This window comes from Sus scrofa, chromosome 2 (assembly GCF_000003025.6).
Source record: "Sus scrofa isolate TJ Tabasco breed Duroc chromosome 2, Sscrofa11.1, whole genome shotgun sequence".
NCBI lineage: Eukaryota > Metazoa > Chordata > Mammalia > Artiodactyla > Suidae > Sus > Sus scrofa.
The window spans coordinates 44,470,850-44,486,511 of record NC_010444.4 but is presented as its reverse complement, the minus strand read 5'-3'; the positions used below and the strand labels follow the sequence as shown (position 1 = coordinate 44,486,511).

The 15,662-nt window shown below is 37.6% G+C and overlaps 1 protein-coding gene across 1 annotated transcript in view; it reads left to right on the top strand.

The window, feature by feature from the left end:
- The window catches only part of PDE3B (phosphodiesterase 3B), a 197,142-nt gene that overhangs the window by 127,564 nt on the left and 53,916 nt on the right, over window positions 1-15,662 (top strand). Inside the window, 2 exon segments of the mRNA XM_021083299.1 lie at window positions 6,090-6,338; window positions 12,485-12,627. Coding sequence (XP_020938958.1) covers window positions 6,090-6,338; window positions 12,485-12,627 — 392 coding nt within the window.

The window sequence follows — 15,662 nt, the reverse complement described above, 5'->3', positions numbered from 1 at the left end:
CTTAAATTATTAAGTTTCCTTAATAGTTTTAGGGCTATTTAGATTTTCTACTCCATATTAGTTTTGCTGGTGTTATTTTTCTGAGAACTCCTTTCGTGTTGTTCCCTCCAGCACTAAGACTGCTGCAAGATCTATTTTACTTTCAAAATAGAAATCTTTTTGAGGATTTCTGCTTGGTTTTTCCATCTCTTGGCCACTGTTTATAAATTGGCAAATATCTCCAGGGCAAAAGCAGCTCTGAATTCAAGCTTGCCTCCTTGTTCTTTGCTTCTCTCTGGGCATTTGAAGCTCTGTCTGTCTTTAGAACACTAAATTCCAGTTTTGGTCTCCCAGCCCCTTGAGCCTAGAAAGCTCTACGATATATTTCCTAGCCTCATAACTGCTCTGCTTCTCATCCTCTCTGCCCTGTGCCAGCTATGAATTACAGCAAATTCCAAAAGGGGAAAAAGTTGCACAGAATGTTGGGTTCATTTAAGTTACTTTCTCTTAACTCTGAGTTCTTATTTTTTTGAGCCCTGGCTGTTTGACTGTGTTCTGATGCCTTGAAAAAATGCTGCTTGTATTTTATTTTGGCTTTCTAGGCAGTTGCTCTATGCAGAAGAGTTGGTCTGATTCAAACTAGTCCTCCGAAGCTGAAAAATTAGGCGACCTTCTTATTCTTAAGTCACTTTTAACATATTTACCCATCTCTAAATTGGGAATAATATAGTTCCCTCAAAGCACTGATTAAAATAATAATAATATGTGCCAGGTACACAGTAGCACAACCAAAATGTAAGCTAATATAAATATAAATTATAGTAAATACTAAGCATCTCTGAAATTATACCATAAGACAGGAGTCTGCAATTTTTTTCCCTATATAGGGCCAGATAGCAAACATACAGCCACCCACTCTTCCCCCTCCTCCTCCTCTCCTTCAGTAACTCTTAATACATAGAATTTATTCTTAACTATGTAAAAACAAGAATTTGTCAATTATAAGCCAATGGGAAGTAAGAATTTAAGTAAAACTTTTTAAATTATAGCAAACAATTTGAACAAAGTCAGATGATGTCACTCTCTTGATCACTGCTCTCCTATCTGACGAAAAATAAAAGATAAATCCTAATCATGAACTTAATCATGGTTCCTTCCTTTTCTCCCTTTTACTTCTCTGACCTCATCTTCTACGATTTTCTCTTCCATTTACTCTGCTTCAGCTACACTGGCCTCCTTGCTCTTCCCCAAACAAGCCAGGCAGGCTTCTGCTTCTGCATCTTTGCTCACTCTAATCTTTCTGCCTGGAATGCTCCTTTCCCACACCTTTGGTCAAGTCTTAACATAAGTCCTGCCTTATTTTCCTCCCTAAAATTTCATTGTCTTCCATCACTTCTTTTTCCCTTTTCTTGCTTTATTTCTCTTGGACCGGCTCAAAATCCATGATTCTGAGGGTCCATTTTCCTTACCCTGGAATCTGATGTTCTCAAATACTGGTTCTAACATGCCTCTCCGGCCTTATTTTCCACTGCTTTAAAAAAAAAAAAAAGAATTCCCACTGTGGCACAATGGAATCAGTGGTGTCTCTGCAACACCAGGTTGCAGATTCAATCCCTGGCCTGGCATTGCCACAGCTGTAGTGTAGGTCACAGCTGTTGCTCAGATCTGATTCCTGGCCCAGGAACTCCATATGCCTCAAGGTGGCCCAAAGGCGCGGGGTGGGGGGGTGGGGGTGGGATATATGTACATGCACATACATATATATGGTGCTATACTTTAAAAATTTCATATTCCCTCTACATTGTTATTTTACCACTTTTGCACCTTTATTTATGCCCTCTCCTTGAGGAATGAGCTCCTCCAAATAAATTATGTTTATTGTAAAAAATTATTTTCTCCTAATCATTATAAATAAAATCCTGTGACATTATTAGTTCAGCTCAAGTGGTACCCTTTTCTTAACATTTCTGTTATTACCTATATCCCCTTTGAACTCTGGTGCCAGTTTATCTGTATTTTAAATCATTTTCTGTAACAATAATATTTATTGCACTGTACCTGTATGTACTATACATTGCTTTAAGTGCTCTTCATATCATCTGCTAAGTACCACTGTAAACTTTGGAAATAACGCAAGAGGCAAACAAAGGAGAAGTCTAAAGAAACAAAGAAGAGAAGTTAGGGACAACATAGTAAGAGAGTGCCTTAGAACCATCACCCACCAGCAAAAGGTGATGCAGACTCCCAGCTTAGCCAGAATGGGATGCAGGTAGGCTCTTTCCATCCTCAGAATTAAAAGAGTCTTGCCAACTACGCCAAGGGGGAGTCGATCAGGAATTCCAATGACATTGAGTGGCTGGGGATATACTCATATTCCATACAGGGTGTGAGACTCCCCCTCCCAGTGAGAGACAGTGCGTGGCCAGGTCTTGGCAAACCAGGAGCCTTGCCCAGAAAATGCTCTTTGTTCTTGTGTCCGGGAGACTCCCATCCCCCCACCTAGAGGTACCAGGTAGTGGAACCTGAGGAAGCTGCCCACCAACTCCCACCTCCAGGCACCAGCAGGGAGCAGTGGAAACCCTAGTGGCACCAGAAGAAAATCAGACAGACTGAAAATACCATTGTGAATGCCCTAAAAATTAAATTGTCACTAGAACTACAGCCTGAAAAAGTAAACCAGGACTTGTGTTCTAAATATAATCAGGAAGACCATCTCCTATAGCAGAATAGCCAAAATGTTAATGATAAAAAATTTTTTTTTTTTTTTTTGTCTTTTTTTGTCTCTTGTCTCTTGTTGTTGTTGTTGCTATTTCTTGGGCCGCATCCTGCGGCATATGGAGGTTCCCAGGCTAGGGGTTGAATCGGAGCTGTAGCCACCGGCCTACGCCAGAGCCACAGCAACGGGGATGCGAGCCGCGTCTGCAACCTACACCACAGCTCACGGCAACGCCGGATCGTTAACCCACTGAGCAAGGGCAGGGACCGAACCCACAACCTCATGGTTCCTAGTCGGATTCGTTAACCACTGCGCCACGACGGGAACTCCTTAATGATAAAATTTTGAAAATCACCTGTCATACCAAGAACCATGCAAATCACAGCTTGAATGAGAAAAGACAACCAGTGTTTAATACCAAGATGAATCAGATTTGGAATTGTCTGAAAAGGAATTTTAAAGTAGAAATCATAAAAATGTCCTAACAAGCAATTACAAATTCTTTTGAAACAAATGAACAAAATAGAAAATCTCAGCAAAGAAATAGATGTACCCCCCAAAAAAAAGAAAATTATAAAAAAGTGTATAACACAATAATGGAAATAAAAAAGTTGTTAAATGGGCTCAATAGAGTGAAGATGACAAGATAGAATCTGTGATCTTGAGGGTAGATCAATAGAATTTACCTAATTTGAACAACCTAGAGAAAATGCATGGAAACAAAATGAACAGAGGCTTGGGGACCTGAGAGACAGTAACAAAAGATCCAACATTCATATCATCAGTGTCTGAGAAGGAGAGAGACTGGATTTTAAAAAACATTTGAAGAAATAATGCTGAAAATTTCCCAAATTTTGCAAAAGAATAATTCTGCAAATTCAAGAAGATGAGTTAATCCCAAATAGAATCAATCCCCTCAGAAATCTACTCTATGTCGATAAAACTTTTGAAAACTAAAAACAAGGAGAATATCTTGAAAGCAGCCAGAGAGAAATGACACAGTGCCTGTAAAGGAACACCAGCTCTGATGACAGCAGATTTATTATTTAGGTAGGGGAAAACAGATACTGTTATATACAATGCATGGAAGTATAAGTTTGACCAACACATGAAAGAGTAGTTTTTGATGGTTTTACGTGTTCGTTTACTTTGGTTCAGTAGTTCAAGTTATGGAAAGTTATCTGTCGGAAGTATACTTCGCTATCTACAGTGACATACAGAGAGACGTATTTGTTTATAATGACTAGAAATAGGCTATGGCCCAATAATGGGGAATGTTTAAAATTAAAACTAATACAAAATAATACTTCACAAGTAAAAAAATCCACAAAGAGCAAAGATATTATTAGCTAATTGTTGGTCTAACTTTCATAACATTTCTCAACTTCAAAATGTGTTAAGGGATACTTAATAAGCAGTGAACTCAGTAAATACCTTGAATAATTATGAATTACAGATACACAAATATAAATTCAAGATACAATAAAACAAACAAGTAACATTTAATTCAGTGTTTTTTAGGGTTTTGGTTTTTTTGTTGTTGTTGTTGTTTGCCTTTTTTAGGGCACATGGAAGTTCCTAGGCTAGGGGTCTGATTGGAGCTACAGCTGCTGGCCTACACCAGAGCCACAGCAATGCTGGATCTGAGCCACGTCTGTGACCTGCAGCATAGCTCACAGCAATGCTGGATCCATGACCCACTAATCGAGGCCAGGGATCAAACCTGCATCCTCATGGATACTAGTCAGATTCACTTTCTCTGAGCCGCAACGGTAACTCCTAATTCCCTGTTCTGATTATCAGTGTACTTATTTTTGTGGGTCATTGAGTTAAACATCATTACATGTATTTTTTAAAAAAGTAAAAATCATATCATATATATATATATATACACACACACATATATGAAATATTTAAATTTTAAAAATGTATTTCCATCAGTTTTTAAGGGCCCAGTCTTATGCTATTCCTTCCATGTTAACCATTCAGTTCCATGTTATCACTATCTCCTTTGAACATCATTTTTTTTCTCTTTTTATCTCATCATTTTCCATAGTCTTGATAGTATTATTACTATCAATGGTATTGTATATTGTACTTTAAATATATGCACTATATATTGTTTTATGTGCTTTACATAGATTATCAGATTTAATTCTCTCATCATCTTTTAAAGACTATCCCCACTTTATAGTGAAGAAACTGAAAAGTTCAGATGTTGAATAACTTGCTTTATGTTACAGGGTTAAAGTTTAGATTTCAAACTCAGATGTTTTCACAACAAAGCCTTGTCACTATGCTGGACTGCCTCTTAAGTGAAGAGTAAACGAAAGAAATGCTGTACACATTTAAAAGAAATTTTGACATAAAGGAAAGAAAATCATAAATAAATGAAATGCCCAAATTATACATCCTGAAATACAAATTTGATTCCATACTAGTATGAAGTCATTAATGAATACTGTTAAATGAGACACACTAATGAGAAATATAGGGAAAATATCACAATATCTGGTACATACTTCAGCATCAAAAATTTTAAGGTTAAAATCATATCACTTGTTATATCATTTATGCCATGTTCAAATAAATGAAATTTAATATTGAATAGGATTCAATTAGTTGTTGTTAGATGGACTTTTAATTAAAGTAGAGTAAATTCTAAATAAAGAACTACCATATGTTCCAGCAATCCCACTCCTGGGCATATATCCAGAGAAAACCATAAATCAAAAGGATATGTGCACCCCAGTGTTCACTGCAGCACTATTTAACAATAGCCAAGACATGGAAACAACCCAAATGTCCATTAACAGAAGACTGGATAAAGAAGATGTGGTACATATATACAATGGAATATTACTCAGCCACAAAAAAGAATGAAATGCCATTTGCAGCAACATGGATGGATCTAGAGATTATCATACTAAGTGAAGTAAGACAGAGGAAAAACAAATATCATATATCACTTATATATGGGATCTAATTTTAAAATAATACAAAATAACTTATTTATAAAACAGAAATAGACTCACAGACTTCAAAAGCAAACTTTATGGTTACCAAAGGGGAAAAGTGCCAGAGTGGGATAAATTAAGAGTTGGGGATTAACATATACACACTATTATATCTAAAATAGAAAACTAACAAGGACCTACTGTACAGCACAGGGAAATCTACTCAAAATCTGTAATTATATGGGAAAAAATATGAAGAATGGATATAATGTATATATACAACTGACTCACTTTGCTATACTTGTGAAACTAACACAACATTGTAAGTCAGCTATACGCCAGTAAAACTTTATTTTTAAAGGTAGAGTAAGTTCTTAAATGTTAAATTTTCTGTGTAACCAATATATAATTTTGTGTATTTTTTTTTTCTTTTCTAGAATTCTGGAGGTGGAAGTGGAGTTGATCTTTCAATGCTAAATGAGGCTCGCAATATGGTGTCAGATCTTCTCAGTGACCCAACCCTTCCCCCACAAGTCGTTTCTTCCCTACGGAGTATCAGTAGCTTGATGGGTGCTTTCTCAGGCTCCTGTAGGCCAAAGATTAACCCTCTCACGCCATTTCCTGGATTTTATCCCTGTTCTGAAATAGAGGACCCAGCTGAGAAAGGAGATCGAAAACTTCACAAGGTCAAATTTAGTAATCAGCCAGCCCTATTCATCATGTTTAATAACGTTTTCAAATTAAAATTACTCCTTTAAATCTTAAATAAGATAGAATTTTGTTTTAAAAGTCCAGCCTCTTTTAGTTGTTTAGTTGCTTGAACATTGGCGGTCATTGCAATCTCAAATAATTCTAAGCAAGTACTTAGTTTTTATTCTAAATAATATTCTTGTTATTAGCAGTTGTAACTTCATCAGTAACAAGGTTCTTATTATTGCCATTGTTATTGTTTTTTAAGAAATAGAGAACAGGCAAATTTAATTCTAGGTGGTACAACAAACTAGAGGTCAAACTGTGTCATTGAACTTATTCTTTAGAAACCAGAATTGTTCTTTTTGAACCAAGGAAAAATGGTCATCATAATATTCATTTTATGAAATTACATAGCATTATTTTAAACTGATTTTCTCAGTTTTTGGAACTGTCTCTTCTGACCACTATCACTTACCCCCTGTAGATTGCTATAGCCCAGTAAGCATTGATTTTTCCATCAGTAGATAAGGGATAAATTTTTCTTTAAATATCAATAATTCAAAATAGGATTTCCTTTAGAAAATGATAAATACTAGAAAATACTATCTTTAGAAAATAATAAATACTAGAAAATTCTTTCCTTTAGAAAATAGATACACAGAGAGCTTGTGATTTCTTTATTTGGCTATCCATATCTTTACCAGCAACTAAAATTATAAGACTTTAAAAATAGAAATATCTCAGGAGTTCCCATCGTGGCGCAGTAGAAACAAATCCAGCTAGAACCATGAGGTTGAGGGTTCAATCCCTGGCCTCCAGTAGTGGGTTAAGGATCCGGTGTTGCTGTGAGCTGTGGTGTAGGTCGCAGACACGGCTCAGATCTGGCATGGCTGTGGCTGTGGCATAAGCCAATAGCTGCAGCTCCAATTCAGTCCATAGCCTGGGAAACTCCATATGCCTCGGGTGCAGCCCTAAAAGGACATAAAGACAAAATAATAATAATAATAATAAAATAAAAAAATAAAAAGAATAACTTAGAGATTATTCTACTATAACTACTTTATTCTACTGGTTAAAGAAACTAAGAGAAGATAAAATTTAAATCAGTTAATTTAGTTCATTGTAATAGTGATAGAGCTCAGAAAAAGTTAAATATAGGGTTAAGGATCCAGTGTTGTCACTGCAGTGGTTTAAGTCAGTCCCTGAGAACATGCTGCAGGTGTGACCAAAAAAAAAAAAAAAAAAGAAGGAAAGAAAAGAAAAAGTTAAATACAGTTTTTGGAAGGACTTTGATCATCAGTTAATTTCATTTTCTTAGTTCTTAGCATTATTGTACAGAAATGTTGAAAGATTAAGCAAGTCTGATTGGGGCAAGATTTTGATAATTACTAATCCTAAATCTGGATCATACATAGTTATGTGATGCTTTTATTTTATAAAGTATCTATAGTAGCACCTGCATTACTCAATGCCCAATGGGACTTGGTTAAATGGCATTTTTTTTAGCTCCGTACCTACAAAAAATAGGTTAATCACAAGCATCAAAAAGGGATAGCAATAAATTCATCAGTTAAATAACTTTCTCTTGAGTTAGTTTTCATTTGATATGTTGATTTTCCTTTGTATTTTCCATCGACATTTGATGTTTAGAACAGTGCTTTTCTTTTGTCTTTTTTTTTTTTTTTTTTGCTCTTCAAGGCAGCACCCGCAGCATATGAAGGTTTTCCTAGGCTAGGGGTTGAACTGGAGCTGTTGCTGCAGCCAAGGCCACAGGAATGCAGGATCTGAGCCGCATCTGCAACCTACACCGCAGCTCACAACGCCGGACCCTTAACCCACTGAGCAAGGCCAGGGAGCGAACCAGCATCCTCATGGATGCCTGTCAGATTCGTTAACTGCTGAGCCACGAAGGGAACTCCAGAACAGTAATTTTTAAAAATAGTAATTCTTAAAAATCTTTTTTGTTTGTTTGTTTTTTGGGCCAAACTTGTGGCATATGGAGGTTCCCAGGCTAGGGGTCCAATCAGAGCTACAGCAGCTATAGCTGCTGGCCTGCGCCACAGCCACAACAACACAGAATCCAAGCTGTGTCTGTGACATACACTACAGCTCATGGCAACACTGAATCCCCAACCCACTGATTCAGGCCAGGGATCAAACCCAAAACCTCATGGTTCCTAGCCGGTTTTGTTTCTGCTGTGCACAAAGGGAACTCCCTAATTCTTAAAAATCTTAATCGTAAAAATCACATTGATGTTAGTATTATGTTTACTACGTAGAAAAGTATACTGATACATTTTAGAAACATTTTAAACTGCAATATTAATTAAACAGGATGCCTAATTGCCTCATTTCTTTTTCTTTTTAGGGCTGCACCTATACACATGAAAGTTCCCAGGCAAGGGGTCAAATCAGAGCCTCAGTCACTGGCCTACGCTACAGCCACAGCAATGCCAGATCCAAGCCACATCTGCAACATACACTGCAGCTTTCGGCAATGCTGAACACTATATCCTTAACCCATTAAGCAAGGCCAGAGATTGAACCCGCTTTCTCAAGGATACTAGTCAGGTACTTTTTTTTTTAATCGTTTTAGGGCCACACTGGTGGCATATGGAAATTGCCAGGCTAGGGGTCGAATCAGAGCTGTAGCCACTGGCCACAGCCACGCCAGATCCGAGCCAAGTCTGTGACCTACACCACAGCTCATGGCAATGCTGGATCCTTAATCCACTGAGCAAGGCCATGGAGCAAACCCACGTCCTCATGGATACTAGTTGGGTTTAACCGCCGAGCCATGACAGGAACTCCTAATCAGTTTCTTTTTTTTTTTTTTTAATTTTCCCACTGTACAGCAAGGGGTCAGGTTATCCTTACATGTATACATTACAATTATATTTTTCCCCCACCCTTTCTTCTGTTGCAACATGAGTATCTAGACATAGTTCTCAATGCTATTCAGCAGGATCTCCTTGTACATCTATTCTAAGTTGTGTCTGATAAGCCCAAGCTCCCGATCCCTCCCACTCCCTCCCCTCCCATCAGGCAGCCACAAGTCTCTTCTCCAAGTCCATGATTTTCTTTTCTAAGGAGATGTTCATTTGTGCTGGATATTAGATTCCAGTTATAAGTGATGGTATTTGTCTTTGTCTTTCTGGCTCATTTCACTCAGTATGAGATTCTCTAGTTCCATCCATGTTGCTGCAAATGGCATTATGTCTTTTTTTTATGGCTGAGTAGTATTCCATTGTGTATATATACCACTTCTTCTGAATCCAATCATCTGTCGATGGACATTTGGGTTGTTTCCACGTCCTGGCTATTGTGAATAGTGCTGCAATGAACATGCGGTGCATGTGTCTCTTTTAAGTAGAGCTTTGTCCGGATAGATGCCCAAGAGTGGGATTGCGGGGTCATATGGAAGTTCTATGTATAGATTACTAAGGTATCTCCAAACTGTTCTCCATAGTGGCTGTACCAGTTTACGTTCCCACCAACAGTGCAGGAGGGTTCCCTTTTCTCCACAGCCCCTCCAGCACTTGTTATTTGTGGATTTATTAATGATGGCCATTCTGACTGGTGTGAGGTGGTATCTCATGGTAGTTTTCATTTGCATTTCTCTTATAATCAGCGATGTTGAGCATTTTTTCATGTGTTTGTTGGCCATCTGTATATCTTCCTTGGAGAAATGTCTATTCAGGTCTTTTGCCCATTTTTCCACTGATTGGTTTTTTTGCTGTTGGGTTATATAAATTGTTTATATATTCTAGAGATTAAGCCCTTGTTCGTTGCATCATTTGAAACTGTTTTCTCCCATTCTGTAAGTTGTCTTTTTGTTTTCTTTTGGGTTTCCTTTGCTGTGCAAAAGCTTGTCAGTTTGATGAGGTCCCATGGGTTTATTTTTGCTCTAATTTCTATTGCTTTGGGAGACTGACCTGAGAAAATATTCATGAGGTTGATGTCAGAGAGTGTTTTGCCTATGTTTTCTTCTAGGAGTTTGATGGTGTCCTGTCGTATATTTAAGTCTTTCAGCCATTTGGAGTTTATTTTTGTGCATGGTGTGAGGGTGTGTTCTCGTTTCATTGCTTTGCATGCAGCTGTCCAGGTTTCCCAGCAATGCTTGCTGAATAGACTTTCCTTTTCCCATTTTATGTTCTTGCCTCCCTTGTCAAAGATTAATTGACCATAGGTATCAGGGTTTATTTCCGGGTTCTCTATTCTGTTCCATTGGTCTGTCTGTCTGTTTTGATACCAGTACCACAGTGTTTTGATGACTGTGGCTTTGTAGTATTTCTTGAAGTCTGGGAGAGTGATGCCTCCTGCTTGGTTTTTGTTTCTCAGGATTGCTTTGGTGATTCTGGGTCTTTTGTTGTTCCATATAAATGTTTGGATTGTTTGTTCTAGTTCTGTGAAAAATATCATGGGTAATTTGATAGGGATTCCTAGTCAGTTTCTTAACCCAATGATTTGCCTCATTTCTTTTTTTGTTTGTTTTGTTTTTGTTTACTTTTTTTCATTTCTTGAACTTTCTAGTTTATCAGGCTTATTCTGAGTATTGGAGTTACTGTGAGTCATATAAGAACCAAGAAGTAATTCTTTAAACTTCTATTTGAATTTTTATATCTAACTTATTTCTGCTTTTAGAAGAGAGTATAAAAAGCCTGATGTTACTTCAGAAAAGAACAATAGCATTTATGAAAAAATAGTAAAGAAAAAGGAGCTAGAACAGATAATTTTAAAAGATGTCATATATATGTTAAGAATTAAGCAAGAGCTCAGTGGTAATGAACCTGACTAGTACCCATGAGGATGGGGGTTCGATCTCTGGCCTGCTCAGCGGGTTAGGGATCTGGTGTTGCTGAGAGCTGTGGTATAGGTCCCAGAGGTGGATCAGATCTGGCGTTGCTGTAGCTGTGGTATAGGCCAGCACCTGAAGCTCCAATTCTGCACCTAGCCTGGGAACTTACATATGCTTTAGAGGCAGCCCTAAAAAGTGAGAAAACAAAAAAACTAAAACAAAACTAAGAGTATAGGAACCTAAATTATAGTCAGAAAGGACAAAATACCATAAACAACTTTTTCAGTGTAAGTCTAACTATCTCTCTGAGATGGTTTCATGTCTGCTGATAGGGGAAATTCATAAGAAGCAGAAACTTTTATGTAAATTTCAATAAAATACCTATTCACAGTGGTCAGAAGTAGAATATTCTGGTTAACATTTGAACTAAGAATATTTTCAAACACTAAGGTAAATTATTCTCTTTTTTTGTAACTCAGAGGTAGGTTCTTTATTATATCTTTCCTTGATATTTTAGATTATTAGACTTTTGAAACCCCAACTTCCTATTTTTTAATGATTAGTAATTTTAATAAATGGCATTTTATCATCCTTTACATTGTTTACCCTTTGCGTTTTTTAATTGAATTGTTATTGATTGTGAGGGTAAAATATTCTTAATTTGAAAGGTGTTCTGAATTTAATTTAGCCATTAATTTAAAAGGTAGCTTAGAATTCTGCAGTTTAACTTCTATAAACATTAGTGTTATACTGAAAATATAAAAAAGTTTGGATATAGGGTTGATCATACCTGATCCTAAGCTTGCCCTCTGAAGTCGTTTTTCAAGGTACATCTTTCATATCTACTTTTAAAATTGTCAGTTGTTTATTTCTCATAAAACTAAGAATAAAATATACAAAAAAAGAAAAAAATTTAGTTAAACCTTAGGGAGGTCAGAAATCATTTTTTAGTAGGAGAAGGATAAGTAGAACAATAGATATAATGTGATATATGGAGCAAAACTGACAGATTTTCAGAATAAAATGTTCTGTTTCTCCTGTGCATGCTAAAAACGTGCAGTTGACCCTTGAACAACATAGGTTTGAACTGTGCGGGGCCCACTTATATGCAAATCTTTTTCAGTAGTAAATTCCACAGATGCGAAATCCTGGAGGTGGAGGAAGGACACGTAAGGAGGGCCAGCTATAAATTACACCCGAATATTCAGCTGTGTCCCTAAGCCCTGAGTTATTCAAGGGTCGGTTGTACTTTGTATTGCTATTTTCATGTACCATCTTGAGTATCACATTTATGGCATATTATAGGGTGACAATTTTAACCATTGTTAAATTATTCCACAGGGGCTAAACAGTAGGACTAGTCTGCCAACTCCACAGCTGAGAAGGAGCTCAGGAACTTCAGGTCTGCCGCCCATCGACCAGACTTCTCCAAGGTGGGAACGCAGTAATGGCAAAAGGCCTCACCAAGAATTTGGTATTTCAAGGTAAAATCCCCAGAGCCTTTTCAAGGATCCTGAATCTCATACATTTGCATTGTTTCTGTGAATGAAGTTTGAAATAGTTGTAAAGGGGGAGGTTCCCATCGTGGTGCAGCAGAAACGAGTCCAACTAGGAACTGTGAGGTTGTGGGTTCGATCCCTGGCCTCGCTCAGTGGGTTAACGATCTGGCATTGCTGTGAGGTGTGGTGTAGGTCGCAGATGTGGCTCGGATCTCGTGTTGCTGTGTCTGTGTCATAGGCCGGCGGCTACAGCTCCAATTAGACTCCTAGCCTGGGAACCTCCATATGCCGTGGGTGCAGCCCTAAAAAGACCAAAAGCAAAAAAAAAAAAAAAAAAAAAAAACCACAGAAATAGTTGTAAAGGCATAAAGGGACCAGTGAAGTAATTTAGGTATAGCACAGCACAGTTTGTAAGATGGCCTGATAGAGAAACTGATTCTTAAAAAGAAGATAAATGTGCTTTCTCCCCCCCAAATTGGTAAGTTACAAAGCTTGCTGGGGCCTTAAGAATATGAGCCAGGGAGACAGTTAAAGAAATGAGGATCAATTTAGGACACAGTACTTGGGAAAGCCACGGTAGAGGAGGCCTCATAAGGGGCAGTCACTAGTCCACTGCATGGTGTTCAAAGTTTCTGACTTGTGAAAAAGGAAGAGCATCCCCTGGGCTCACCCCAGATGTTATCTCAGACATGAGAGGTAAGATCCTGTGCATAAGGTCATAGGACTCTTTCAAGCCCTGTCCTGCTGGAGAACAAAGACCACTAATATATTCTATAGAGGATTTCCTTGGAACTAAACAGTGCTAATCCTACAAAGTAAAGGCAACCAAATGAGGCTGGAAAATTGCAGAAGTTGGAAGGAATCTTCTGAATGTAAACATACCCATACTCTGATAACAGAGGATTCAATACTTTGCCTTTTTTAAAGGCCAGGAAAGATATCGATCTCTTGTGTGTTAGAGGCTTCTATTCGTCAGTTATCTAACCATGTTAATAAAATTGGAATCAAGGAGTTCCTGTTGTGGCTCAGCAGGTTAATGACCCTGTTTGTCTCTATGAGGATGAGGGTTTGATCCGTGGCCTCACTCAGTGTGTTAAGGATCCCGTGTTGCAGCAAGCGGCAGCATAGTTTGCAGATGTAGCTTGGATGGGGTATTGCCAAGGCTGTGGCGTAGGCTCGAGCTGCAGCTCTGATTCAGCCCCTAGCCTGGGAACTTCCATATGCCATAAGTGCAGCCATAAAAAAGAAAACAAAATTTTTAAATTGGAATCAGTGTAAATTTCCTGTTAAGCCGCTCAATTACAATGAAGCATGTATTATAACTTTTCTTAGCTTGAACTGTGTAATTACACATTGGAAGCAGTAGATGGCAGAGTTGGATCATAGCTAACTTCTCTCTTAAACTTTGTTACCATTTATATATGAACTATGATCAGACACTTGTAATTTTCCAGATTCTTTTGTGATTTATTAATTTGAGTCTTCTACAGTACATTCAAGTAGATGAACTCCTTTTTTATAAAAGAAAAGCTGAGCGAAATGACATATAAAACAGGATTTCTAGTATGAAGAGAACATTACAAGAAAATGAGCTTTGGTCCAGAGCTTGCCCAGAGCCCAAAGATGATATGGTTTTTGTTGCTGTTTTGTTTTGTTTTTTTAAACGGAAGCAGGATATGACGAAGTCAGTGACGTTAGGTACTGAAAATACGACAGATCTTTCTTAACCATGGGAAACAACCTCTTGAGAATATTTTTGCGTTTAAGAATGACAAAAAATGATTCTATTTTTTTTGTCTTTCCGTCACATTGATGTAACAGCCACGCATTTAAAATTAAGTGTTTGATACACTGAGGTAGGATTATTTTTATCTTACTGCCTCACACTATTGATATGAAAATAGAAGCATGGAAATCTAATCTTGATATGAACATATCTCAGAGTTAAAGGTAAATATAGGCAGATTCAATATACTGACTCAACCCTCATTAAAACAAAATCATACACCTCATAAAAGATTTAGAAATTTGGAGACTAAATTATGATGGTATTATGAAACATCTACTTTAAAGAGATGAGGCTAAAGGTAATTTTTTCAAGGGTGCAGAAGCTGGAGCTTTTCAGTAATAAATTTTTAAGTATACTTTGAACATAGGGTAATGGGGCCATATGACGCATTTATAACCACTCTTCCTTTTTAAATTCAAGTCTAACAGAAATGTCTGTGATAGGAATATTTTTTTATCTGTCCATTCAGTTCAGTAGTCTCTAGCTACCTGTGGCTATTGATCACTTGAAGTGTGTCTAGTATGACTGAGGAATTTAATTTAAATTTTATTTTATATTAAGTAATGAAAATATAAAGAGCCGTGCACAACAATCATGTAGATGTAAATGGTATCCATATTAGACAGCAAAGCTATAGATCTTTAACGTTTGGTGACATTTTCTTTGGGAGGCTTTATGCTTTAGTAGCACAGAACTAATAGGCTTGTGTTAGGGTATTCCAGAATGGAGACCACGTTTTGATCTGAATGCAGCTCTGCATTCTGATCATAGCTGCTCTGACTGTAATTTTAAATGACCCTAACTCTGATTTCAATATCTCCCTGAGACTATGTCGGAAACAAAATTTTTCATCCATGCAGCTGCTTTTCTGTTACTATTGTTTTGTCCTCATTTCTGGCACAATGCTGCTATCTATTCTCTAGTTTTGTGGTTGCTAATAAAATTGATGTACCTAGAAAACTTGGTGTTATCATTGGATCCTGTTACCTTAGTCTACAGGTAATCAGTTGTCCAGTCTGTCTCTGAACCTCTTTTCCTCTCTTCCTTTTTTTTTTTTTTTTTTTTTGCCTTTCTGCCATTTTCTTGGGCCGCTCTCTCGGCATATGGAGGTTCCCAGGCTAGGGGTCGAATCAGAGCTGTAGCCACCAGCCTACGCCAGAGCCAAAGCAACGCTGGATCCGAGCTGCCTCTGCAACCTACACCACAGCTCACAGCAACGCCGGATCGTTAA